This window comes from Pyrgilauda ruficollis, unplaced genomic scaffold, assembly GCF_017590135.1.
Source record: "Pyrgilauda ruficollis isolate IOZ18807 unplaced genomic scaffold, ASM1759013v1 scaffold100, whole genome shotgun sequence".
Taxonomy (NCBI): Eukaryota; Metazoa; Chordata; class Aves; order Passeriformes; family Passeridae; genus Pyrgilauda; species Pyrgilauda ruficollis.
Window position 1 is genome coordinate 1,130,947 of NW_024508102.1, and position 26,802 is coordinate 1,157,748.

Below are 26,802 nucleotides of genomic sequence, written 5' to 3' on the forward strand. Positions count from 1 at the left end.
CTTCTCCCGGATCTCATTGTAAATAATCCCGGTCGAAAAAGGAAAATAATTAAGTACAAAAAACCGGTTTCTCGTTGTGTCCTTGGAGCTGCAGCGTGCTCATCCCTGCGGGATGTGTGGCTCTGGCTGCTGCCAGCAGGGTGGGAGGACAACGCCTCACAGAGAGGTTTTTTCTCAGCAGAAATCCCATGACTAAAGGCTCTGGCTTGCTCTGAGCACGTTCCCCTCCCAAAAAAAAAAAACCGTCTGCGGGATGAGTGACGTGCAGCAGGCTGTTACACCTCGCCTGTTCCATTTGTTTGTTTTGATGTTTAAGGTTCATTCCTGGGGAAATAAAAGAGACTCTGGAGTGATGTGCAGGGCTGGGGCTTGGCCTGGCAGCAGGGAAGTGCACCAGGGGAGGAGCAGGCTGGGCATCAGCAGGGATTTCTCCATGGAAAGGGTGGCCAGGCCTCGGCAGGGGCTGCCCAGGGGGGTTTGGGGTCCCCATCCCTGGAGGTGTCACCTGGAGGTGGCACTGAGTGCTCTGGGCTGGGGACAAGGTGGGGATCAATGACCCTGGGGGGATTTTCCAGCCTCGGCCATGCTGGGGTTCTATAACTTTCTAACATAACACATACAATATCCATTTTAATACTTGCGAAAAGCCAATCATAAAATACACATTTTTCGCATCCGGCAACACTTCCTGCCCCAAAAAATTTGCAGGGGGGACACAGGGAAGCCTTGGGTGCCTTCTGTTGTGGAGATGCTGGAGCTCCTTTGCAGGCAGGAGCTTTGGGAGCGGGGATCTGCCCTGAGCCCCTCTGCTCTCCGGGATGCCTGACCCTCCCCAGGGCACACCAGGAACCCCTCGGGGGACACTCCCGGGGTTTTGGGGCAGCCTGACCTCTGGCTGCGAGGGGAACAGATGCAGGAAAAACAAATTCCTTTCGCAGGGAAGGCTGGACGAGCAGGGAGCTGGGGCAGGGAGCTGGGGCCGCTTTTTCTGCTGGCAGGCGTTTATCGCATCAGCACCGGGAGCTGCGGATCTCATCAGACCTCAGGTGCGCTTTTCACAGCTCGGGGCATGCCCTGCGGCCAGGCAGGGACAATAAAGTTACAGCCAAGTGCTCCGGCAAAACAAAAGGCTCCTCCAAAGCCAGATTGAGGGAAATGCCGGGAGCGGGGCCGGTGCTGAGCCAGCGGAAAAGGCTGGGAAAAAAAGGCTGGGAAAGGCTGCGCTTCCAGCTCAGGAAGTTTTTTGCCTGTGTGTAAACAGCCTTGGCCAGGCCAGAAAGGTTTTTCTTATTATTCCTTCCTTATCAGCCCCCTTGCATTCCTTCCTTGCCCCCTCCTCTCACCAGCCCCTGCAGCCTCACTCACAGCTGCTTTTTTGGGCCATTTTGGGGTGGTCTGAGTCCATTTCAGCTTCCGAGAGCAGCCTGTTTTCCCATAAACGCGGTTCAAGGCTGGTGCAAGTGCTCCTACCTGGTTGATGAGCTCAAGATCTTTAGCTCAGTCTTCAGCTTGGGTGAGCCTCACATTGAAAGGGACCCTCCAGAGGAAAACAATTGGCATGAAAACATCCTCTGGGGAAGAACAGGGGGGATACAAGGTGCTAACTATAAATACAAATACAAAAAAAATAGATATAAAAATAGAAATAGAAATAGTAGAAATAGAAATAATAGAAATAGAAATATCAATGATACAAATACAAATAGAAATAGATAGAAATAGATAGAAAAATGTAGAAATAGATAGAAATAGATGCAGCACTGTCACTGGATGTTGTGTCTGTGCCCATTCCCCAGCCTGCCCAAATCCTTCTGCTGGCTGAAATCAAAGATTTTCCCAGAAGTGAAGGAACACCTTCCTGTCTGAACGACCTCACAATTCTACTGTGAGTTGAAGGCGGCTCACTCTGTGCATTGCTGAAGCCAAATTCACGAAAGCAAACAAGTTTGAATTAATTTTTATTCGCCGCGTCCCTCGGCTGGGTGTTTCATCCTCTCCCAGTAAAACCAGCAGAGCCCTCGCAGGTGAGAGCACACCTGCACCATCACAAGCCCTGCACAGGCAAACAGCCCATCCCGGCCCGGGGAAAAGCAGCTCCTTGCTGGCTTTGCTGGCCCTGATTTCCCGTCCTGTGAGAGCCCCGAGCATCCCGCAGGGCTGGGGGCGGCACGGGAGGCACGCCTGTGCAAATTTGTGCTGACTTTGTTCATTCGCGCTCATTTGTGCGCGCTTGTGCAAATTTGTGCACACTTGTGCTCATTTGTGCACGATTGTGCTTATTTTTGTGCACGTTTGTGTTCATTTGTGCTCATTTGTGTTAATTTGTACTCATTTTTGCACATTTGTGCTAATTTGTGCTCATTTTTGCACATTTGTGCACATTTGTGCTGACTTATGTTAATTTGTGCACACTTGTGCAGATTTGTGCACACTTGTGCTCATTTGTGCTCATTTTTTGCTCATTTGTGCTCATTTTTCTCATTTGTGCTCATTTTTTCTCATTTGTGTTTATTTGTGCTCATTTTTGCTCATTTTTGCTCATTTGTGCTCATTTGTGCACACTTGTGCTCATTTGTGCTCATTTTTTCTCATTTGTGTTTATTTGTGCTCATTTTTGCTCATTTGTGCTCATTTGTGCACACTTGTGCTCATTTGCGCTCATTTTTTCTCATTTGTGCTCATTTGTGCTCATTTTTGCTCATTTTTGCTCATTTGTGTTCATTTGTGCACACTTGTGCTCATTTTTTCTCATTTGCGTTTATTTGTGCTCATTTGTGCTCATTTGTGCTCATTTGTGCACACTTGTGCACACTTGTGCTCATTTGTGCTCATTTTTTCTCATTTGTGCTCATTTGTGCTCATTTTTGCTCATTTGTGCTCATTTGTGCACACTTGTGCTCATTTTTTCTCATTTGCGTTTATTTGTGCTCATTTGTGCTCATTTGTGCACACTTGTGCACACTTGTGTCCCTTTTTGCTCATTTTTGCTCATTTGTGCTCATTTGTGCACACTTGTGCACACTTGTGCTCATTTTTGCTCATTTTTGCTCATTTGTGCTCATTTGTGCACACTTGTGCACACTTGTGCTCATTTGTGCTCATTTGTGCTCATTTGTGCACACTTGTGCACACTTGTGCTCATTTTTTCTCATTTGTGTTTATTTGTGCTCATTTGTGCTCATTTGTGCACACTTGTGCACACTTGTGCACACTTGTGCCCCTTTTTGCTCATTTTCGCACACTTGTGCCCCTTTTTGCTCATTTTCGCTCACTTGTGCCCCTTTTTGCTCATTTTCGCTCACTTGTGCCCCTTTTTGCTCATTTTCGCACACTTGTGCTCATTCGCTCTCCAATGCTGCTATCTGCTGGCTGCGCTCTGCAGCGCGCTCCGAGCGGGCTCCAGAGGGCAGCTGCAGCTCGGGGAACGCTGCCCTGGCAACAATAACACCCAAATAACGCCCAAATCAGACCCATCTTAAAATAAAAAGACCCAAAAAAGCGCAGAGCCCGCGGCTCTGCAATCCATCCCGGGATCAGCGAAACCCTGGAATTACGGAATAATATTGTGAACAGAGGCGCTTGGAGCTCAAATTCCAGGAAGGGGGAGCATCCACCGTGGCATTTCTCACCTGGGTTTCACATCCATTTCTTTCCCAGCTGCGTGCTCAGTGTCAGATCCCGCGTTTCTTTTCTTTCTGGAGCTCTCCCAGTTTTGCTGCCCCATCTCCTTCAAGGCCACGCAGGATTTTTGGTCTGACCCAGGGAATTCAGGGGCACAGGAGGGCTCTGGTGATGTCCTGTGTCCCACCTCAGGAAAAGAAGCTGGAGGAGCATCAGTGGGGCCAGGAATCCCTGAAATGCCAGCCAGGGAACCAGCAGTGTCCTCTGAGCCCCAGCTTTGAGCCAGCCTGAACCTCAGCCACCATCAGCTGGCCACAAAGGCGTTTCCCAGAGCTGGAAAAAGGTGATGATCAAGCTCATTTTGATTTTTTTTTCCTCCTTTTCCAACCATGGTGGTGAGCCTGGCAGCTCTGGATTAGTGGTTGGACTTGATCTTTGAGGTCTTTTCCAGCCTTAATTCTTCCATGATCCTGTCTTTGCTTTCCAGGTAAAAGAGCAGCATCTGTGTAGGGTTTTCCATCCCCCCCTTTAAAAAAATATATATATATTTACAGCTCTTTGCATCACAGGCACTTCCCACGTGTTTGGAGCTTTAATCTTGGCCCTCAGATCCATTTAATTTGCTGCTGTTTTGATTTGTAATAACAGAGATAAATGAGATTATCCAGCCCTGAGATCGACTGTGGGAGGCAAACGCTGAGGAATTAGGGTCTGGAAACATTTCCATGTGTTGGAAAGCCCGGGATGGGCAGAGGACAGGGGGAGCCAGGACCTCGGGGTGCAGAGCTGTCCCCTGACCCCTCCTCGTTCCTGAAGGAGCCACAGGGGCAGAGGGAAACACCTTCACAGCGTGCCAAGAGCATCCCAAGCGCTGTGAGGCTGGAAATGTTCTTTTTTAACTTAAAAAAGACAAGGATGGGCGAGCCAGGGGTGCTGTTTGTGGGCCAGTGTGGAGGCAGATGCAGAAATTCCTTGGTGTTAAGGTCTTCTTATTGAAAATTCTTTGTGTTTTTCTCCTGGAGAAGGAAAACCCCACCATTATTGAATAGTTTTTCTGTTAATTTTCTAATGGCAACTTCTGGTGGTGGGGAAGATGGGTTCCACTTCTGGTTCCACTGCTCTGACTGCAGAAACACAAAGGTGTGAAAAGTCCTGTCCCTTCTTGTCCTGGGTAAGACAGAGATGCCCCAAGGGCTCCTACATAGGAAATTGGTTCTCAAGTTACTTATTTTTTATTCATACAAATTAAGAATACCTCACCCTTCTGACTCTTAGTTATTTATTTGCTGTTTCTGGTCCTTTTGATTTTTTTTTTCTTCTTTTTTTTTTTAATCTTCATGTTTGCATCTTCCTTCTTTCCTTATCTCCTGCCTGCCCCAGAGGCTTATTGCTGCTTTGGCAACATGCTAACGTGTTTAGGAACGATAAGACGTCTAATTAATAGTTTAATTAGCAGTACAAGGTCTTAATAGCTTATTACAGGAAATACATTCAGAAAATTCTTTTCCTCTCCTCGTTCTGGTACAATATAATTCACCAGCAAATGATAAAACAGTTTGAAACGTTCCGATTTTAGAGAGGGACGTGGGGCTGTGCTGGCGATTTCACGGGGGATTTCGCACCGCTAATGCCATTATTTTGTTGTTGTTGTTTTAAAACAATTTAAGAGATTAACAAAAGCGATTGGGAAGGAGCAGGCAGGGCAGGCAGGAGCCCGAGAGAGGAATTAAGAACAACTGCTTTCCCTGCTCGTGCTTATAAACAAATCCTGGGCAAGGCAAACTTGCTCTTTAAGAGGCTCCGGCTGAAATGTCAGGTCGCGGTCGGAGCCGGGGCAGCGCTGCCTCCTCCCGCTCCTTTCCCACTAAATCACTGAAAAATCTTTCTTTTAAACCGAGGAATCCTTGGCTCACCAACTCCAGCAGGGTCTGGCCCACCCCTGAGCCCTGCGGCTGCCTCTGGCTTTGGGCAGCGAGGATGAGAAACGCGGCTGGGAGCGAGCCCAGCCCAGCGGAGCAGCTCGGCTTCCCCCCGCCGTGTTTTTCCTCTGACCCACACAAAGATTTCTTTCTAAATTTATCGCAGCGCTCATCGGCAGTGCCACTTAGCGCAGATTAGGAGGCTGGGCGGGCACGGCCCGTCGGAATGAGGGCAGGGGAGCCTGGAGAACCGCGGGGGAGGGCGAGGGGCTCCATCCCCGCTCCCCCGGACCCCCCGCTTCCCCGGATCCCCTGCCCCTCGGGACCCCCTACCCCCCCTGACCCCCTGCTCCACGGGATCCCTCCCGGAGGCCGGAATGCTCTCCCGGTGGCAGAGCCCCAGCTCCTGGCTGGCTCCAGGGAGGTTTTGCCGGTCCCCGGAGGCCCCAGCGCTGGCACCGCTGGGGAATTTCCACTGGGCTGCGGAATCCTGAAGCTGCGCTTGGAGAAGGTGGGAGGGGGGCTTTGTGCGGCACCCCCGGGCAGCTGAGCGTCCCTCGGCCTCCCCAGGGCTCTGGTGTGCCCCCCGGGTGATACCTGTGCGGTGGCACCGGAGCTGCGGGTCCGAGCCCCGAGGAGCCCCCCGGGGGACACAGGCGGGTCCCGCCAGCTGATTTGAGCCGCACGCCGTGCAGAGATGGAGCCCTGCCCTGCCCGGGGAGTCTGAGCCGTGTTTGGAATTACGCAGAGAAATTATGCAGTTCCAAGGATGGCATAATTGGGAGAACGCTTGACTAGCGCAATTTTCTTGTGCGCCTGTCAGCAAATCACTTAATGTGCGCTGCGCCAAGTTTCCCAGCCGTTAAATGGGGAATGATTATCCCACCACTTCCTAAGAGGGAGCGAGGATAATACCCACTAATGACTGTGGAGGTCCTGGAAGGTGGTCCCGGAGATGTGCGGTGGCGCACGCAGGGGCTGCAGCCCTGCAAGGAGCACGCAGCACTTTAAACCCGACCGTCAGACATTTATTATTCCTCCTCATGCTGCCTTTTTTTTTTTTTTTTTTTTAATCCCGAAATAGATCCGCGTCTGTTCGTGCCGGATTCTCAAAAGCTGCGCCGTCATCCCCCGGGATGGGACATCCCAGCTCCGATGGCGAAGAAGAGGAAAATGCTGGGGGAAGGAGGCTGGGAGGGGTCTGGAGCGGACCCCTCACTCCTGCCCCGCTCCCCCCGGGCCTTTTCCCGGCGTCTCGCCGCCTCCTGGGAATTGTAGTCGCCGCGGGGTGACCTTGGCCCCGCGGCCGCCGCCTCTGCGAGGGATCCAGAAGGGCCCGGGGGGCTCCTCCGCCTCCGCCGGCCCCGCTCCGCCCCAGCTCTCCGCAGCCCCCCGGGAGCCGCCCCGGGCCGGGGATGCTGCGCCAGGCGAGTACCGGGGGCGGGGAGCGGGGGGATCGGGGCCGGGCACAGCCCGAGCGCACCCCGCGCACATCCCGCGCACGTCCCGCTCTATCCCCGCGCACACGGCGCGCACGTCGCGCTGGATCTCGGGGCTCATCCCGCGCGCGTCGCGCCGCATCCCCGCGCACATCCCGCGCACGTCGCGCTGCATCCCCGCGCACATCCCGCGCACTTCGCGCTGCATCTCCGAGCTCGCCCCGCCGCGTCCCCGCGCACGCCCCGCCGCGTCCCCGCCGCACCCGCGCTCACATCGCGCTGCATCGCCGCGCTCGCCCCGCTGCATCCCCGCGCACATCCCGCGCACATCCTGCGCACATCCCCGCGCACCTCCCGTTTTTTTTTTGCGCACATCCTGCGCACATCCTGCGCACTGCATCCCACTGCATCCCCGCGCCTCCCGTGCGCATCCCCTGCCTGCATCCCCTGCTCATCTCCTGCATCCCGCCATCTGCATTACCTGCTCATCTCCTGCATCCCCTGCATCCCCTGCTCATCTCCTGCATCCCCCCTGCACATCCCCTGCTCATCTCCTGCATCCCCTGCCTGCATCCCCTTCTCATGTCCTGCATTCCCTGCTCATCTTCTGCATCCCCTTCTCATCCCCTGCATCCCCCCTGCGCATCCCCTGCTCACCCCCATGCCCCCCACTCCCACCCTGCCCCCCGCTTGTCTCCCCTCTCCTCGCAGGGCCGGGACCCGCCCCCCCCCAGCCCCGGGCCCGAGGGGAGGGGCTGGCGTGGGACAGGCACAGCACCCCTGCTCCAGAGTGATGAGGATGGGTTAAAATCATGATAATTCTGATAATGATGATGATGATGATTATAATGTCAATAGGAATAATAATAAATAGGAATACTGGAAATAATAGTAACAATAATGGTAATGATAATGGTGATAATGCTAATTATCACAATACTAATAATGATAATGACATAATCATGTTACATTCAAATTTAAATAATAGTAATAATAATAATAATAATAATAATAATAATAATAATAATAATAATGTTACATTTGAATAAAAGGATCCAAGTGGATAAAATCTTAGGCAACTCTGCCCAGGCTCCCTCCTTCCCAGTGGATAAGTGGCAATGAGACCCCCAGGCCAAATGGGAACATCGGGTGGAATTTAAGGGGTCTCTCATTCTTCCTATTTTAACCCAAGGCTCCAAGGAAGGAGCTGCTTCACAGCTCTGTATTTTCCCCGTTTTTCTATTTAGGGATGATTGCTCCACACAGCATTGTAACTTCCATGCCATGGGCTGTTTTGTTCTCCCTCCTTTTTTTCCTCCCAGAATATACGATGCAGGTTCTGCTTGTGGACTGTTTTAATAGCAAGGTGGCTGAGACAAAGTTTACTCAATAAACTTGCTTTTCCCCTTGAGCAGCTTTAGCTTAGATAAACGGGCTTTAAAGTCCCGGCCTAGCGTGGGACTAGGAATGTTTACCATTCATCATTGTTAGTTAATTGCTGTTTGCTTAAATATTTAGTTTGGATTAAGTTCTTTTATTCCCTTTTCTTAAAAAAAAATAAATAAAGGTGTGTTTAGCCATGTGGTAAAAGGCTTTTAAAAGACACTGCAGGGGGGAAGCTCCATAAAGTTCTTTTTTTTATATTTTGCATTTACATTCTTATTTTTATTCTGCTGTGTTATATTTGTAACTAGCCAGGCTGAAGCAGCAAGGACATTCCACTGCTTTCTGTAGAGGCTGCAGACAGTTTTATTCCTTATTTCACAGAGAAAAACCCCATTGAATCATGGAATATCCTGAGCTGGAAGGGACCCACGGGACCATCAGCTCCTGCTCCTGGCTCTTCAGGGACAGCCCCAAATGCAGTTTCCAGCCTGGGTTAAAGCCACCAAACCCAGCTGGGGGCCTGCAGCTGGATTTTGTTCCGTGGAAGAGGACGAGGGGAAGGCAGTTTGGGGAAGGGCAGTTTTGGGAAGGGCACCGAGGAGGATTCCCAGCCCTGTGAGGTGTTAGTGAGCAGCAGGGTGAGGAGCTGAGTGCCGGGGCCAGCTCCCAGGTGCTGCTCCCTGCACAGGACAACGAGCAGCAGAAATCGATGGGGACGGGCTGGGGGAGGCCTGGCAGGGAGCAGGGCCTGCTGAAAAAGGCCTTTTTTGGTTCAAACCGCCGTGTTCCACAGCAGCAGTGACCCAGTCCTTACGTAAACAAGGGTTTAATTTTGGAACTTTAATGTTTCGCGGCTTAGGTTTCCTCTGCTGGTTCTCACACAGGGCCCGGCTGACAGAACGCTTCTCCCTCCCATTATCAGTCACCAAAGGCATGTCCTGTGCTCTGCTCGAGGTCCAGTTCGGGAATATTTGGTTTTGGGATAGTTCTGTGCCCCAGCACGGCTCTGTCAGCCTGGGGCAGGGTTTGTAAGGTGCCCTCAGCCCGGGTGCCTGCTCTGAGCTCTGCCCTGCCCAGGCAGGACCAAAGGCTGTTGGATTTCTTCTGTGTCCTCCCAGTAAAAGTGCCACAGGTGTCCCCTGGGAGGGGACAGCTCTGCCTGTCCCCTGCTGCCAAAGGCAGAGCTGGTTTTTCACCTGCAGCCCAGCCCTCCAGCCTCGACTGCTCTGTTCCAAACCAGCAGAGAACTCAGGAACAGGAGGTAAATTCCACTAGAAGTGCTTTGAAGGAAGGAATTTCTGTGGGGATGGGGGCTGGCTGGGTTTATTTCAGGTCCTTAGGAGGCAGCAGGTCCTTCCCAAATGAACCTGCGTGCTCTCCATCCACGACTTCTGCCTTTCCTTCCCCCTGGGCTGTGCTGGCTCTGGTGGTTCCCTCGCTGCCATCCTCTCCAGTCATGGAATGACTGCAGCTCCAGACTGGAACCATCCCTGGACCATTCTGAGCGTCCCCTCCCAGTGCCAGCGGGATGGATTTCCCTGTCTTGTGTCTGTGAAAAGGATTTAGAGAAAGGTTTGGGCTGGGGGCCATCAAAGGGACTTTAAAACTTATCTCATTCCACCCCTGCCATGGGATATCCAAAATATCTTAAAAAATGACAATTAGGGAAAAAAATAGAAAAGTTCATTCTCTAATTGAGCGTTGTTTGCAAAATAATTCCAGGCCACGAAGAGTAATCAGCTCATGCATAAAAATATGGCTTTAGGATCAATTTTCATTTTATTACTGGTAGCTTGGATTTTAGAAGTTACTGGTGGTTTTCAAATGATTTTTGCTATGGAAGTACAAAACACCTGTCCTAAATTTGTGAGCTCTTTTTTAATGAAAGGCTAGGGAGAGAAATGATCAAGAAAACACATTTTTAAAAAAATAAATCTTGGCAGTTTGAGGCCAAAACAGCTGTGAAAGGATCCTCGCTTTGCCCCCTCTTTTTTCCAAGTATTTTAAAAGATAATAGCTTAGAACTCCTTATTTTTAGAAGCCTCCAGAAGGCTCAGCTGAGACCCAGAGGCCACCGTGGCTCAGCGCTGTACAAGCAAATTATTTAGGCCAGTTTATCCCCGGCCAAAATAATTCACAATCCCAGTTTCCAGGCTGAGACGAGAGGCAGGGAGAGAGCTCAGGCAGCGCTGCCAGCACCAAGCCCAGCAGGAACAGCAGAACACCCCGGCCAGCCAAGCTGATGAATATGATAATCCCAAATATGATAATTTTCGGTAATAAAAAGCACTTCAGGATGGTTTGTTTTTTTTTTTTTAATAAATGGTGTGCGTGCAGCGAGGCGCCGGCTCTGGGCGTTCCCTGGCAGCCGGAGCTGCTCCGTGCGCGTCTGGTGGCTCCGAGCGCCCGCGGGTGCCGCGCGGGGCTGCAGCTCTCCCGTGAATCACTGTTGCAGTGTGGGGTTCTTTTGTTTTGTTTTATTGGTCTGCTTGCTGTTCAATTTGTGATTTTGCAATCCCCTTATGCCACTCCCTACTGAGTTTTAAACCCCCAGCTTCCCAGTTGTCAATCCCGCCTATCCCTGCCCTTTTCCCTCTGAATCCCCCTTGCTCCTCCCTCCCACTGGGTGTTAATCCTCCCCCAACCTGCCCTTTCTTCTGGAGAATTCCCTATTTTGTGTCCTTTGGGACCCTATTACCCAAGTTATTCCCCTCCCCAGTGCTCCTTTATTGGTTCAAGAGTAAAATACCCTGCCTCCAACCCCTCCCCAACCATACCCCTATTGGTTTGCTACCCTAAACCCCTCCTCCCGAGCGAGGTATGAAAGCTCTTGCTAGCCCCAAGTCTGGGTCTTGGGTGCTGATCATGAACCCCAAGCCTCACCCCAAGACCCGTGCTGCTGCCTTTTGTTCCTGCGCCGCTGGTAGCTGGGATTCTGCAGAGCTTGCAAGGGGGGGTCTGTCGCGCCCCAGTTGTCACAAAGTTGTGACAAAGTCCTCACCGCGACAGCCTGGCGCCCAACGTGGGGCTTGAGAACATCAACGGCACATTTCCCAATCCCTGCAAAAGCAGCGGCTCCAGGCAGGCACAGTCACGGGCAGGGATGTGCCCTCCCAGCCACGTGGTTGTCTTCGAGGGTCCCAGGACGAGGAAGAGATGAGAATCTTGACTCCATCTTTTCAGAAGGTTGATTTATTATTTTATGATATTATATGATATTAAAAATGCTATGCTAAAAGAATAGAGAAAATGATACAGACAGAAAGCTAGAAAGGAAAATGGAATGGAATGGAATGGAATGGGATGGAATGGAATGGAATGGAATGGAATGGAATGGAATGGAATGGAATGATAAAAAAAGCTCGTGACTCTCCGAGAGTCCGAGACAGCTGGACCATGGCTGGTCATTAAGTAGAAACAACCCACATGGACCCATCAAAGATGCACCTGTTGCATTCCACAGCAGCAGATAATTGTTGTTTTTTCTTTTCCTCTGAGGCTTCTCAGCTTCTCAGGAGAAAAAAATCCTAGCGAAGGGATTTTTCATAAAATATCACAGTGACACATCCGCAGGGATCTCCCAGCCAGGCCCCAGGCTTGGCTCACCTGGCAGAGCTGATGCCAGGAGCAGGGGGCACAGGACAGGGATGCTCCTGGCCACGGGCTGCTGCTGGCCCAGCAATGCCAAACCAGCTACTCAGGAATGCCCAAACAGGTTTTTGGGTTTTTTTCCCTGTTTGTTCACTTCCCAGTGGGAAAATGTTGCTTTGTTACATGACAAGGTTGACGGAACTTTTAATGGGAGGTTTTTGTGTACCCAGGGTGCAGCTCCAGGCAGCTGGGAGGTGACAGCAGGAGGGACAGCCAGGACTGAGGGACAGCCAGAAACTCTGCTCTGGCACCAGCTGAGCTCCAGGAGACTGGCTCCGTGGGACTTCTCTTGGGGAAGCAAACAGGGCTGTGCAGGGGAATTTCTGCCCTGCAGCCCACAGGTACCAACTGCTCTGCACTGAGTCTTTCTCATTTAAATAAAAACAAAACAAAACAAAACAAAAAAAAAGCCAAATCCTGGATCTGCATTTCAGTGCAAAGGGTGATTGAGCCCCAAAAGTGTAAACTGAAATCTTTTCTGACCAGTTCTAAGCAGAAATACTGCTGCTCCTCAGCGCATCCAAACCCTTATCCCCACTCAGAGCTGCCTGCCAGCCTGGACACGATCCTGCCTCTCTCAGGGCTGGGTCCTGGCATTCACCATGGCTTCGATTTTTACATAAAACATCCCATCAGGCTCAGATGAACATAAAATTTAATCCATGCTGTTCCCCTGTACTTACAGTTGTTCCTCAGGAAAATCCAAGATATTAAAATGTGATTTCTGCCACAGAAACTAAAAGAAACCCCAGAGCATTCACTCCTGGTTTCTCATCAAACAAAACTAAGTTGTTACAGCTGAAGGGATTCATTTTCTGACTAACTATTTAAATTGGTAATTAATATCCATCCCTTTGGTGGGGAAAGAGTTATTTGCCAGAGTTTCCCAGGCTGGATGGGACAAATAAACTTACCAGAGTTTGGAAAACAGAGGCTTAAATCTGTTTATTTCCCACTAAACATTTTGCAACGCCGCTGACGAGAAGCAGTCAGAGAAGCAGTCAGAGGAGGAAATCCATCCAGCCGGGATTTCTGCAGGGTTTAACCAGAGCCTGGCATGCAGGAGGAGCCCAGGGCTCGGTCTTTAGGCGGAGAGGCCGCGGGAGCCGCAGCCGTGCCCGGCAGAGCTCAGAGCTCGGGTCACCGGCAGAGCAGATCGGCAGGAGCGGAGCTGAGCGCTGGGCAGCTGGAGCTGCAGCCAAGGCCGGCAGGGGGGACACTGCTGCCACTGCCACTGCCACTGCCACTGCCACTGTCACTGCCACTGCCACCCTCCGAGCCCCCGGGTTCTGCAAGGACGGGCACTGAGTGCCCCCGGCCCCGCTGCGGCCAGCCGGGCACCGAGCCCCTCTCCAGTCACAGCGCCCTGTGCCCACGGGGAGCGGGGACCTGGGCACAGCAGAAGTGTGGCTGTAATTGGGATTAATCTATTTTTAGCAGGCTGTCTGCTGCCCTGTCCACGCTCCAGCTGAGATGTTTAATTCTGTCCAGCTTGACTCTTTCTGCAGTGGCACCCAGGACTGATTTTTCTTTCCTTACAAACCTTGAATGTATTTGGGTTGGGTTTTTTTTTTTTTTTTTTTCCAATTCATTGTTTTTCCTTGTTTTGTTTTTTTTTTTTTAATCTTTTTTTCCCCCTACCTACAATAACTGGAAAATCCAGCACTGAAGTAATACAAAGATTGCTGTATTAAAATAAAAAAAAAAAAAAGTTATACAACATTTACTATCATTATTATTCATTTTACTATGGAGTTTGGAAACCTCGTCATAGAACAGGAATGTGTTGTACCCTGTGCTGCACAAACAGCACAGAAGGAAAATTGCCTCTTCCAAGCTATATTGGATAAAAACACGCAGTGATACCAAAAGGATTTTGGTTAAACAGCAGCAGGACAAGATGTTAAAGCCATCTCTGAGCACCTCACCATTTACTGACCCCGCACTTAAATACCTGCCATGTGTATCTTTAACCTTTTATGAGGTATTTGCAAAGGGAACTTCGAGATTAGACTTGGGAAAACACCCTGGAACACAGTTGGACCGACATCAAGAGCCTGCTCCGGCTCGGGAATGTTTGCCTTTCCCAAATCCTCCTGGCCCGTGCCAGAGCGGGACCCGCTGCCCAGGGAGCGGAACCTTCAGCAGAGCAGCCAGAGCGGCTCTTTGGGCTTCTCCTGGCGATTGGGAAGATGCTCTGCAGGGAAAACCAGGGTCCTGTGCCGAAAGCTGCCCTGCAAACCCAGCCCGGGGCCGGTTCTGTGGGGTTTGGACCCTGCTGGGTTCGGATCCTGCTGGGTTTGGATCCTGCTGGGTTTGGATCCTTCCCGGTTCGGACCCTGCCCGGGTTCGGACCCTGCTGGGTTCGGACCCTGCTGCACTCGGATCCTGCTGGGTTCGGATCCTGCCCCATTCAGACCCTGCTCGGTTTGGTCCCTGCCCGTTTCGGATCCTGCTCCGGTTCGGACCCTGCTGGTTTTGGATCCTGCTCGGTTTGGTCCCTGCCCGGTCCGGACCCTGCTCGGTTCGGACCCTGTCCTGTTCGGACCCTGCTCGGTTCGGACCCTGTCCCGTTCGGACCCTGCTGGTTTTGGATCCTGCTCGGTTTGGTCCCTGCCCGGTTCGGACCCTGTCCCGTTCGGACCCTGCTGGTTTTGGATCCTGCTCGGTTTGGTCCCTGTCCGGTCCGGACCCTGCCCGGTTCGGACCCTGCTGGTTTTGGATCCTGCTCGGTTTGGTCCCTGTCCGGTCCGGACCCTGCCCGCCCCCGGGCCGGGGTGACTCACGGAGCCGCGGGTGCTGAGCGGGAGCGCGGCTATTTCCGTGCTCCCCCTGCAATCCCTGCTCCTCCGGCTGCGCTGTCAGGCACCTCAGCACCCCCGCCGCCTCTATTCTTAGCAGCTAATAGCTGAAATAATTCCTTTTGTCTCCGCGCTGTTGGCTCCTTGCATCGGGAGGCAGCGAGAGCTGCCCCCACAGCCGCTGCCAGCGCTGGGAGGGCGGCCGGGGGTCCCGGGGGTGGGGGCGGTGTCCCTGTGCCCACCGGGAATTCTGCTGTGGGCTGAGCATCCCAAACACCCCGGCCCCGAGTCCCACACCGGCCCCGAAGCGGTGCTTGGAAGCGGCTGGGATGTTAATGCGGTGCCACCTCTTTGAAAAGGATCCTGGCACTTCCAGCTGGCTTTCTTAGACTTCACCGGGAAAATTCCAGGTTTTCAGAGGGAGGGCCAGGTTTTCACCTGCGGGCTCCCATTTCAGTGCCTGCTCTGTGCCGTGGTTCGCACCGAGAATGCAAAAGCTCCATGCAAATGTGACTCCCCAGTGCCAGCACAGCCGTGCCAACACATCCCCGACAGCGCCCGGGAGCGAGCCCACACCTCTGGCAGGGCTGGCTTTCGATCCCAGCACCAGCTGTTCCACACAATTCCCTTGAAGCACCCCCCGAGGGGCACCATGAACCCCCTGCCCCGCTCTCTGTGGGGCTGTCAGCCGAGCACACCCAAACAGACACACGGAATCGGCTTTGAAACTGTTTGGGAAGGGGTTTGTTGCTCTTTATCTGCCTGCTGCTCTTCCTCCTGCTGCTTGGGATCCCAAGGAGAGCAGCAGTGTTCCAAATGGAACAGGGTGCCCAGAGCAGCTGTGGCTGTCCCTGGATCCCTGGAGGTGTCCAAGGCCAGGCTGGATGGGGCTTGGAGCAGCCTGGGATGGTGGAAGGTGTCCCTGCCCATGGCAGGGGTGGCACTGGATGAGCTTTAAGGTCCCTTCCTACCCAAACCATTCTGTGATTCTGCTGGGCTGGTAAAGAAAGGACTCACTGGCCATTTCTCTGGAATTCACTATGGAAAACAATAAACCTTTTGGAAAAAAACAAAACCTGAATGTTTGTTGTGACTCTGTCCCTCACTGAGGCTGTTTGTAAGCATGAGGTATCACTGGCAAATCCAACAAGAGCTACCCCACATCAGCACTTGAAAAACTGACCATTCTGCATTTTACAGCAGCTTTTAAGCCTTTGCGTTGGTAAAGTGAAGAAACTTTTCCACTGCCCTGTCCACCTTTGCCCGATTCTTTGCTCCTTCCGTTTGTGCCCAGCCACTCCCGCAGGGATGTGCCAAGCCTCCCCTTCCGTGGCTGCGAGGTCGAGGGGTTACACATTTACAGCTGCCCAGACTTGCTCCGGCCCGGGCAGGAATTCACTTGGCATAAACGAAGCCTTTGGATTATTTATCTCAGCCTTTCAGTTAAACAGGAACATGCCCTGATTTTAACAATCGTGCTTCCTGCGCTGGGGGAAGGTGTGGCCGATGGCATTTAAACCGAAACCCGAGCCAAGGCTTCCCCGGCAGGAAGCTGGAAGTGCGGGCAGGACCACGAGGGTTTCCTTCAGCACTCAAAACACCCCAGCAGCAATAATGATGTGCATAAGGGGGAGATCTGGGGAGTGTCAGACTCCATTTGTTGCTGCTATCAAGGTCATCGCAGCGTGGCAGCAGAAAATCGCACGGGAGACGCCGGAGAACTGAGGATGAACCTTCAGGTACAGCCTGGCACAGAAGCAGGGCAAGCCCAAACCTCCTCTGGAAGCTGAGGAATCCCTCTTGATCCTTTCATGGTGCTGAGGGAACTGTCAGTGACAGTCTGGAGAGTCAATCCTCTCCCTCCCTCCTCAACAAATGGTATTTTCCCCAAACATCCAGCCCGAACCACCCCAGTTGCAAGTCCTGAAATCTTGCTAGAATGTTCAGCACTATAAAAACTCTTTATTTTATTAATCAGCACTGTAAGCACCCAGGGCCCAGCTGTGATCAGCCATGGGGTCACTCCCAGTTTTGGAAGAGATTCCTACCCTGCCATTCTGATGGTGACACCGATCTCCCCTGTCTCACACCACAGCCATGGATTATTCCCATTTTCCAAGCCTCCTTTCTAGCCCAGGGCTTTGCACCCTCATAGGCAGTTCTTACAAAACCAAAGCTCTGCCTCCTACTTTTAAAGTCTGTAAGGAAAAGAAAAAAAGCTAAAAAAAAAAAACCCAACCCAAACCAGTAGCTACACATGGAAATGGGCTCCAGTTAAACCAGAAAAGCAGCCTAGATTTTTATAGTGGAATGTCGAAGATGTTCAAACGCTGAATACTGCCCAAGAGTGTCAGAAAATGACTTTATGTTTTTAGGCCTCATCACTCCGATCTGAGGGCTGAAGTTTTCCACTGCCCCAAGATTCCTGACACAGCTGATTGCTCCCCAGTGCAGCACAGCTCTGAGCTCCTCTTGGGAGCCACCAGCAAGCACCTAGAGCCAGGCAAGGACAGAAACACTCCAGGGCTGGTGATTTTCAAAGGAAAGCAAACCATAAAATAAACACTGCATTTCTCCTGAAAGCAACCAGAAAGAGTCATTTGGGATAAATCAAAGTTGGTTTCACCTTCCTGACGCACCACAGGCCTGACAAAAGCGGTGTGAGCCGCAAGCACCAGCGAACTGCCCCGTTTCTGAGGCTCCCAGCTTTCATCTGGCTCGGGTGTTTCATCTTGCTCTGTCACATCTGGAGCTCCCTGGATCTCGAGGTGGGCTCTGCCCGCCTGCACAGCGTGGTGCAAACCACCAGGGAGAAGTGGGAACACAGAAAATCCGCCCTGGCCCAGCGTGCTGGGGCTCCTGAGAGAATGGGGGTGACTGGAAGCAGCACAGGCAGCTCCAGCCCCAGCAAAGCCCGGCCTGCTTGGGGGGTGACTCATTTCAGGAGCCTGTGCTCGCTCCCAGTCATTAAGGAAGGAGTTAATCCCTGCAGCTTTGGCCACAAAGTGGATGTGTAAGGCCTGGAGTCCCATGGGCTCGATTGCATAAGAAACCATGTATTGTGGCATTTAGTTGATCATGCACTACTTCTTCTGGTCACATGGAGGCTTGATTTCCCCTTGCATCAGCTACTACAGACTTTTTACAGTTCTCATACTGGTGTCTGTTCAGCTCACCGGGGTCATCCCCTTCACCCCACAGCACAGCCCGTGCTGCTCACCCAGCCCTGACCCACGGGATCTCACCCCATTTTTTGTAGGATCCTATCAGAGCAACCGGGCACTTGTAATTTTCCTCATTTGTGTCTGTGCGTAACAGGTGTCATTTTCAGTGTAGTACAGACAAATCCCAAAATAGCTCAGGCTCTTCAGACGCTGCGAGGAGAAAAAAAACCGTGGTTACTTCAGCTTTGGTTGTAGTGAAAAACCCAACGCTCGCAGCCGGCTCTGAAGTCAGAATTAAAATGGCAGACGGAGGAGTGGAGCAGGGATCTCTCTGCATTCCGTGGTTCCTGACGGACTGCTCCTCGCTGCTCTGTGTGTGCACATCAACTCCCTCTCAGTGCTGCCTCTCCATCAGCTTCCCTGATTCCCAGGAGCTGCACCTACCACGGATCCTCCTCCACACTTCCCGGGGCTGGCAGAGCTCTGCTTCCCCTGCCGGGTGCCGGGGCTGGCCGGAGGCACCGGAGTTATTCCAGGGATTTGGGGGGCAGAGGTAAGGAGAGAGCGTGCAGCTGCAAAAGGCTCCTTGCCTGGGGATGATGCCTGCTGTGCTGAAATGCAGAGCTGCCTGTGGCCTGTCTTTGTTGGGGATTATTGGATTCTGTGGATTCTGGTGACTCCAGGAGCGCAGTTATTAGTTCCCCTGCCTACGCCGAGCGTTTTGAATCTGTGTGTGTGATAACACTTATTAATGCTGCTCAGATTAAGAAGATCCTATGGCTTTCCAGCACTTTCAGTACCTTATCTCACGCCATGCATCTCCCCAGCAGCTAAACCACGCTCAGATCACTGTCTTGTGGCCAGCAGAGCAGGGGTTTGTGGGGCCAGCAGTAGCCTCATGCCCAAAAGTCCTGCATTTGTTCACAGCAGCAGCTCCTCTTAAGCTGCCTTGTGCTTCAGGGGATCTGCCTGCTGAGGATTTGCAGGACATGGGCCTAAAATATCTCGTTTCAGGAAGTCAAGCAGTGGTTCCTGTCACCGAAACAGTTAATCAGAAAGCACCAACTCTCTGCTGCAACGTGTGTGTGCGTGCACGTGTTTTTGTTTTTTAGAGCCAGCAAGATTTGCTTTGGTTTTTTTAAAGCAGAAAACACCAAAAAAGTTGGCTGTGGTTTCAGCTGCTATCGCTCGAGATTTGTACTGCTGACTACCAATCCTAAAAGAGTTAACCTGGCAAGTATGACTCAGAAGCAGAGAAGGAGATGCGAGGCTGAGAGCCGGGGAGGAAGCGCAGAAAGAGAGGTGAGGAACAGAATAATTGCCAAAAAAAGGTGCAGAGTCCAGGAGCGACGTTCCCTCCGGTCTGCCTGGCCCTGGCACCGCTGGCACGGGCTCCCTGGAAAGCTGCAGTTCCGCTCTTATAACACAAGGAGCAGGCTGGAGAATTTAGAGCTGCGTCACAGAGCTCAGCGAGAGAGTGAGAGAGCAAGCTCCGTCGATAGGTCTACCAGCAACAGCCCTGCTGCAGCAAGAGGGGAGAGAGGCAGCAAGAGAGGCAGAGAGGGCTCCAGGAAGAGAAGTGGCACCAACACCACGGACTGGGCTCCTGCCACCATCCACTGCCATTTGCACCTCGTACTTGGGTTCGCTTGGCGTAGGAAGCTTCGCCCATTGACGATGCTGGAGACCCGGCGCGCTTAATCCCACGGGGAGGGAGAGTGGGCAGACACCGAAAGGGTTAACGGGAAGGAAATTTCTGGAACCTTCTCTTCTGCGGCGCTCCAGAGCGAGCGGAGGGCTGAGGACTGCGCAGATGGTGCACGGGCACGGCTCCTCGGTCCGGTTCGTCTCCCTCACGTACGTACCCTTTGATCAGGATGGGGCTGGAGCTGCAGCTACGTATTTGGATTATTTGCAGGGCGTCCCTTTCCCCCGGCGTCCCTAAGTTCGGATCCCAAAGTGCTTTTATTATTATTTTGGCTGGGTAGGATTGCTCTGTTCTGCGTCAGAGCTGTTTTCTCAATGGAGCGACGGCACAGGTTGTACTAATGTCACTCCTGCCGGCATTGCTGTACTGCAGAGGAGGGTAGTAGTCGTGGGGGAGAGATGACAACTTTGCAAAGACTGCTGTTTTCCTGGTTTGTCTGGGCTGTTTATCCCCCCCCCGTGTCCCTGGAGGCTGGCATGTCAGCCAGGGGTTGGTGCAGGGGTTAACAGGCGCCCTGAGATTCGGAGCTCGGAGGTTTGTCACTGCGTAGTTCGCAAAGTGGCAAACGGTGACGCAGTGATCATTGCAGGGCACGTCGTCCAGTTTTTAAAAGCACTGGGGACAGGTAGACGAGTGCCTTCCAGACGCTTCCACACCAGCTGAAAGGGGTTAAAGATGAGTCGAGCCGGGAAGCCAGCATTTAGGGATTAAATGTCATCATTTTGGCGTTGGAAAGTTGTTTACCTTGCTCTCTCGGTGTCTCCATGCTGGCAGGCGGCCAGCTCACATGTGATAGTCTTCCCTGGACTGCTGCATCATTAACGAGAGCCAGCGCCGGCTCCCATTGGCCGGGGAGGGCGCAGCGCCGGGGCCGCGCCGCCATTGGGCGCGCCGGGGATGGCAGGTGGAGCGCCCGAGCCCATTGGCCGTGCGCGGGTGTCAGCGGAGCGGGCAGCGAGCGGGGCTGCCGGTGCCCTCCGACACTGCCCTCCGACACTGCCCGCTGGCACTGCCCGCTGCCCGCTCCCCATTCCCTGTCTGCTCCCTGCCTGCTCCCTGCCCGCGGGGCTGCCGGTGCCCTCCGACACTGCCCGCTGGCACTGCCCGCTGCCCGCTCCCCATTCCCTGTCTGCTCCCTGCCTGCTCCCTGCCCGCGGGGCTGCCGGTGCCCTCCGACACTGCCCGCTGGCACTGCCCGCTGCCCGCTCCCCATTCCCTGTCTGCTCCCTGCCTGCTCCCTGCCCGCGGGGCTGCCGGTGCCCTCCGACACTGCCCGCTGGCACTGCCCGCTGCCCGCTCCCCATTCCCTGTCTGCTCCCTGCCTGCCCACTGCCTGCTCCCTCCCCGCGGGTGTCAGCGGAGCGGGTAGCGAGCGGGGCTGCCGGTGCCCTCCGACACTGCCCGCTGACGCTGCCCGCTGCCCGCTCCCCATTCCCTGCCTGCCCACTGCCTGCTCCCTGCCCGCTGCGCTGCCGGTGCCCTCCGACACTGCCCACTGCCTGCTCCCTATTCCCTGTCTGCTCCCTGCCTGCTCACTGCCTTGCTCCCTCCCTCCCTGCCTGCTCCCTGCCCTGCTCCCTATTCCCTGCCCTGCGGGTATCAGGGGAGCGGGCAGCAAGCAGGGCTGCTTCTGCACAGTGCCACTGCCCACTGCCCACTCCCTGCTTCTATTCCCTGCCTGCTCACTGCCCTCTGCCACTGCCTACGGACACTGCCCGCTGCCCGCTCCCTATTCCCTGCCTGCTCCCTGCCCTGCTACCTATTCCCTGTCCGTGGGTATCAGGGGAGTGGGCAGCAAGCAGGGCTGCTTCTGCCCAGTGCCACTGCCCACTCCCTGCTTCTATTCCCTGCCCTGCTCCCTATTCCCTGCCCGCGGGTGTCAGCAGCTGCCTCTGCCCTCTGCCTGCTGCCACTGCCCACTGCCCTCTGCCCACTCCCTGCTGCTATTCCCTGCCTGCTCCCTGCCTGTGGGTATCAGCAGAGCAGCCGTGTGAGTGCTGGGCTGCCTCTGCAACCTGAACGTCGATCCCAGTACTCCGAGTACCGGCAGCTGCCCCTGTCCTATTCCCTGCCTGTTGGCTGTTCCCTCTGTTGCCCCTGCTCCCTGTCCGTCCCCTAACTTCCTCCTGCCCATTCCTTGGCATGTTCCGTGGCTGCTCCCTGCCCAGTTGCTGCCCATTCCCTGCCTGCTCCCAGCTCCCTTCCCACCACTCCCTGCCCGCTGCTCGCTCTGTGCCCACCTCGGATCCCGGGATGCCAGGCGTCCCTCGGGCAGCAGGCAGGACAGGAGCTGGTCACTGCTGGATGTGCTGCGTGCAGCCCTTGGCCCATGGGTGCTGCCAGGAGGTCTCGTTTCGCCGTCCAGTCCAGTGTCAGAGCTGCAGCCCACGGTGCAGGGGAAAGTACTGGTGTTCAGGGCTTTTCTCCTTGCTTCTTTCCCTCTTGTGAGGTGCTGGAGTGTTGGCAGCACTGTGAGCTGCTTGGGGCAGGGATTGCACCTGGAAATTATGTCATGGGAATAGTTAAAGAAATGAAAATTACTCTTACCCAAACTCAGCTTTTGTTTGCACAAGTGTGAGTTTGCCACAGGCTTGGTAACATCACAGAGAGATGCAGACTGCCCTCAGTGATGGCTCTGTAAAGGTTGGCAAAGGAGTAACAGCGTTAGAAAGCAAGGAAGGAAGGATTGGGAACTGGTTAAGGATGAATGGGAGACTAAGGGCAGAGAGCAGCTCCAGAGAGAGGATAAGGAAGTGAAGGGAAGACCACTTTTCCCTCTTAACCATTCACTATACTATTTTTTCACCTCTCTTCTTAAAGCGCCCAGCAATGAAGATGGCAGCTCTGCCTGGAAGTGCTGAGGACACAGCCAGCCTTGAGCTTGGTCCTTCTGGCCGAGGAAGTCCCCCGATTATGCAGTGGAGTGGTAACTTTGTTTTCTCATACAACAGGGGCCATTATTCCATAGCCTTCCATCATTCTGAGGCTTACCAAGTTTCAGGATGTGCTAGCAGGAGTGTTTAATCTCTGTTACTCGCTGGCTGACATCTCCAGCGTCAGGGTTGGTTGTTTAGCAACAACCGCTGGGCTCAGGCACCGCGCGGCCGCCGTCCCCATCGCCTGGGCTGCAGCCTGGCCTCTGCAGGGTGCTCTGGGGGACAGGGAGAGAGGGCAGGGCTGGATTTACACCCCGAATGGAATTTTGGGGGTTTGGTCGCGCAGGCCGCAGGCGCTGCGGATTTTTCGCGACGCCGTCCTTTGCGCAGGGCCGCCATTTCCAACGGCAGTGCGGCGCGGGGACGGGGAGGGAAGAACCCAACAGACTGTACGTGCCACTCCCCACTTTCTTTCCCTCTTTCCCATCTCCATCTTTCCTCCTTCCCCTCCTTTCCTGCCAGATTCCATAGGGAATTTCAGCCTCTTACTGCAGTCATCACAACCCCTCCTGACTCACTGAGCCTTCGCTGGCTGGTGCTGGCTCCCTCGGAGCATCCTTGCCTCCCGCAGCGCCAGATCCGCAGAGCAGGGGAACAACAGGAACAGCAGCGACAATGGTGGTCCCTGCAGACAGACAGACAGGCATTAATACACACACACACATGAGAACAGTCCCAGGCAGCTGTGGAGGGGGTTCTGTACAGCCAGGAGCTGGACTAAGGAATGATGCTGGGTTGTGTGGATGATCAGTGGGTTGAGGGTATTTTCTCCAGTGTTGGTTGCATGGACAACTCTTCTGGTTTTCCCCATCACGGCTGTGGGGTGGAGAAGCCCTGACTTTGTAAAGCTAGTGCTGTTTTATGGCTTTCAAGGAGGTGCCACTGGCTGCTGAGTGTGATCAGCATAGGGATGTATTTGGTTTAATTCCTTTTGCCACCATGTTTTGGCCACAGCGATGGTTTAACTGTGCCTAAACGCAGGGAGGGCAGGGAGACGGATATAAGAGGAGTTATTTCAATGTTAAACTCCAGCTGTAAATCTCATTACTCAGGAATCGAGGTTACTGTCAGCAGGTAAATCTGTGGGACTGGCAGGAAACAAGGCTAAGAAGGGGACATGGCATATTTCTGTGGGACAGCAGTGATTGTGTGCACAGGGGTGGCACTGTCACCGTGAGCTGCACCTGGGTAACCGTTCCACGATCGTTTTCCGCACAGTGCCGCAAAAGGACTGGGGAAAGCTGTGATTTCTCCCTCCCTCTGACACTTGTGTGTGTGACACTGCATGAGCTGATTCATTTTCCTGTATCTGGGTTTCCCTGCTCTGGGGAGTGGGGTTTGCTCTGCCTCGGCCTTGGTGCAGCATCGTGACGCAGCGTTCGGTACCACGCCGACAAAACGCACGCAATTTTCTCGGGCGTTCTGACCGCTCGGGGACCGCGGGATTCGGGGAAGGAAGGGCAGGATTTCACATGCCCATGATATAAATTTAAAGCATTACCTCTTCTTGTCTGCTAGTGAAGGAAGGCTCTGTGAGGGACGAGACAGCCATGATCTCCTCCTGCTCTTGTTTTGCCGATGGTCATGTTACATCTGTGACGCAGACGAATTTTGCTCTTGGTTCCTGTCGGTGCTTTAGGGAGTGGAGCTGATGGGGGCACAAGCTTGAATATGGTTAGAAATATTCATTTCATATTGATGTTAGAGTTGAAACCACACCTGAAGGGTCAGGGGTATCAGGTCTACCTAGTGACCCTGCCAAATGGTGAAGGAATTCAGATGAGCCCCAGCATCCCTGGCCATTTTGCAGCTCGCAGAGCAAGCTCAGAGCCTGCAGCTCTGCTGCTGCTGCTGTTCATTTCCATGTTATACAAATACAGCACTGGGCTCTGTGTCAGGAGCTTTCTGATGCTGTGAGAAGCTTGAAGTCTACAAGCAAATGTTTTTCTTTTCTTATTTGGGAACATTCATTAAAACATCTAAATGCCAAGTGTTCTACCCTCTCTCCTCTGACAAATCTCTCCCAGACCTATCCAGAAAATTCAGTGCTGCTGCGTAGGATTTTTTAAACTTTATCATGGTGTTTCCTTACAGTTTAATATGGGTATGGCTGGGGGGGAGAGTAAGATTTAATTTGGTTAAATATCTGTAATGCTGATGTTAATGGACAAGGATGTAGGCAAGAGATAAGAGTTGTCCCCTTTATTTCTGTATATAGACAGTCCCAAGCCCAGGCTGTGAGGAAAAAAGGGAATACTCTACTCCCTTCCCACCCACCCAAACAATTTGGGTGTAAAGGCAGCAGGAGGAAAGGCCAAGCTGGAATGTCACAAAATGGTTCCACCAGCACTCAGAGATGCCAGTGCCGTTTATCCTGGCATGGCTCCGAGAGCGGCACCGTGAGCCGCCTGCTGCAAGGTCATTCCCCTGACTCATGGTCAGCAACCAGTTGGTTCAGGAACTCCCAATCTACTTCTCTTGCAACTGTGCCCATGCCTGAACCTGGAGGGGAGGCTTGAAAATTAGTATTACTGCAGCAGTGGGGGCACTGAGCCCAAAACTGCAGCTCAAAAAAAGTCCCATGTCTCTGAAAGATTTAAAAATCCGTATCTGTAATTTGTTTATTTGCTAGCTCCAAAAACTTTCCACTAGTTCCCTCATCCCCTTTTCCCCCAAGACTTCCTCTGGACTGCTGGGAACCAGGAGTGACATGTATTTAAGGGCTCACACTCTGTTCTAGGACGAAAACCTCTGTGTACATTTGCATTTCTGTGGCGATCAGGTGGACTTTACAGGCTCCCCAGAGCCTGTCAAGCCAGGGGTGTCTCTCAGGTGCTTTCAGTTTCAGATACCTCACCTTAGGAGCTGTCTTGTCCCCTCCCAAGTTTCCCCATTTTTCCCTGGTGTTCCTATTTGCCCATCTCACTGGTATTTTCATCTGTCTCAGGACAACACATGGATATGCTCAGGGTTGTCTCCCAGGCAGCAGAGCAGTAGTTAATGCCTCTGAGCAAAAGAACTTACTTAGTGCCCAAAGTTCAATTTGGGGGCACATTCTGTGGACAGAGAGGGAAAGGGAGAGCAGGGCCATGAGCAGAGCCCTCCTGCTCCCAGAGCTGCCAGCCCACCTCACCAAGCCCCCAGCCTGACCCTGCCCACGATGAGCCTTCGCCTTCCCCATCACCATTCCCTGGTTTCCAAAGGGACAGAACCTGGCTGCCAATCCCGATGCCAGTGACGGCTCCTCGCCTACAGGGAGGCAGATGTGATGGCTCGTCTGCTAAAAACTGAGCCAACACACTGTGATTCAGCCCTCCAGCTTTCCAAGGAAGAGCTATTTCTGAGTGAGGCTCATCTCTTCAGCTCCCCCCACAAACACTCACGGCGCTCAGGAGTCCAACAGCAGCCACTGGCTTTGCATTTGGATATCCAGCCCAAATGCTTCTTAAACACTGACCATGGCTCTTGGACACACGGTGACATTTCAGGGATGGAATGATGGAAACCTGGGACAGACCAGCAGCTCGTGTGCCTGCGGGAGTCAGCCAGGAGTGTTTGGTCAGTGCTTTTCTCCAGCTGTTTTGCCAGGTCCTTGTACTGCAGGCAGTGTTAAACTAAAGGCTTGTTTTCAGATGCCTGGTCTAAAGGCAGGTTATACTTCAGTGAACATCTGGCTGGGTTTGTTTCCTTATGCTCCTCCCTGGCACAGGACATTCTTTTGTCTCTAGAATGACACAAAAGAAAAATATGGCTTCCCTTGCCATTACCTGGAGGAGCTGGAGCGGTGGTGTTGGGGGAACACCATGTTCCCAAACTGACTGTACAAATCACAACAATCATCTCCCTGTGAGAGCTTTCAAGCCCTGCAATCAGTACTTTACATTCTAAAGTGATGCTTAGGTACAGGAGTTAGGAATAGAAAATGGCCTTTCTGGTTGCAGCTGCTTAGGTGGATCATTTGTTTGAGTGGAGTGAGTTTTGCAATGTGCTGCTCATTCAGGCTGTGCAGGGCTAAATTTGGTGTTTTCTTTCCTACTGCCCTTCCCTGACCTCAGCCCTGTAAGTGCAGTGCTCTTTTTGTGTTTGCCCAGTTTCACCTCACTGTTCCCTGTGAAATCTGGAATTCTCCACAGGATCCAGGGGTTCAGCAGTTGCTGTGCCCTCCAAACAGGCTCAG

General features: G+C 53.0%; 2 protein-coding genes and 2 long non-coding RNA genes across 5 annotated transcripts; 2 read left to right on the forward strand and 2 right to left on the reverse strand.

Annotated features, from left to right (window-relative positions):
• Positions 1-5,881: 5,881 nt before the first annotated feature.
• Positions 5,882-7,499, reverse strand: LOC121353705 (cuticle collagen 40-like). Its single transcript, XM_041467782.1, has one exon. The coding sequence runs from the start codon at positions 7,377-7,379 to the stop codon at positions 6,756-6,758; it is 624 nt and encodes a 207-aa protein (XP_041323716.1). The 5' UTR covers positions 7,380-7,499; the 3' UTR covers positions 5,882-6,755.
• Positions 7,500-11,375: 3,876 nt separating this feature from the next.
• Positions 11,376-14,329, forward strand: LOC121353710. 2 transcript variants are annotated; one of them, XR_005955186.1, is made up of 3 exons: positions 11,376-11,551; positions 12,187-12,357; positions 13,003-14,329. It is a non-coding gene; the product is annotated as an uncharacterized LOC121353710 (long non-coding RNA). The 2 variants fall into 2 exon arrangements; XR_005955185.1 differs by lacking the exon at positions 13,003-14,329 and having other exon boundaries at positions 12,187-12,939.
• Positions 14,330-14,562: 233 nt separating this feature from the next.
• LOC121353701 lies at positions 14,563-24,615 on the forward strand. Its single transcript, XR_005955178.1, has 2 exons — positions 14,563-19,838; positions 22,510-24,615. It is a non-coding gene; the product is annotated as an uncharacterized LOC121353701 (long non-coding RNA).
• LOC121353696 (hornerin-like) lies at positions 19,848-21,271 on the reverse strand. The gene is made up of 2 exons (XM_041467762.1): positions 20,434-21,271; positions 19,848-20,348 (listed from the first exon to the last, which is right to left on the reverse strand). Exons 1-2 carry the CDS (start codon positions 21,119-21,121, stop codon positions 20,296-20,298), a joined length of 741 nt encoding a protein of 246 aa, XP_041323696.1. The 5' UTR covers positions 21,122-21,271; the 3' UTR covers positions 19,848-20,295.
• Positions 24,616-26,802: the final 2,187 nt, after the last annotated feature.

Bases quoted from the DNA above. Each gene is read 5' to 3' on its own strand.
- LOC121353705 (XM_041467782.1), bottom strand. From the start codon at position 7,379: ATGCAGTGCGCAGGATGTGCGCAGGATGTGCGCAAAAAAAAAACGGGA.
- LOC121353696 (XM_041467762.1), bottom strand. From the start codon at position 21,121: ATGGGGAGCGGGCAGCGGGCAGCGTCAGCGGGCAGTGTCGGAGGGCAC. The intron at 20,349-20,433 runs GTAAACAACTTT...AACCCCTTTCAG, and splicing joins GGAGACACCGAGAGAGCAAG to CTGGTGTGGAAGCGTCTGGA.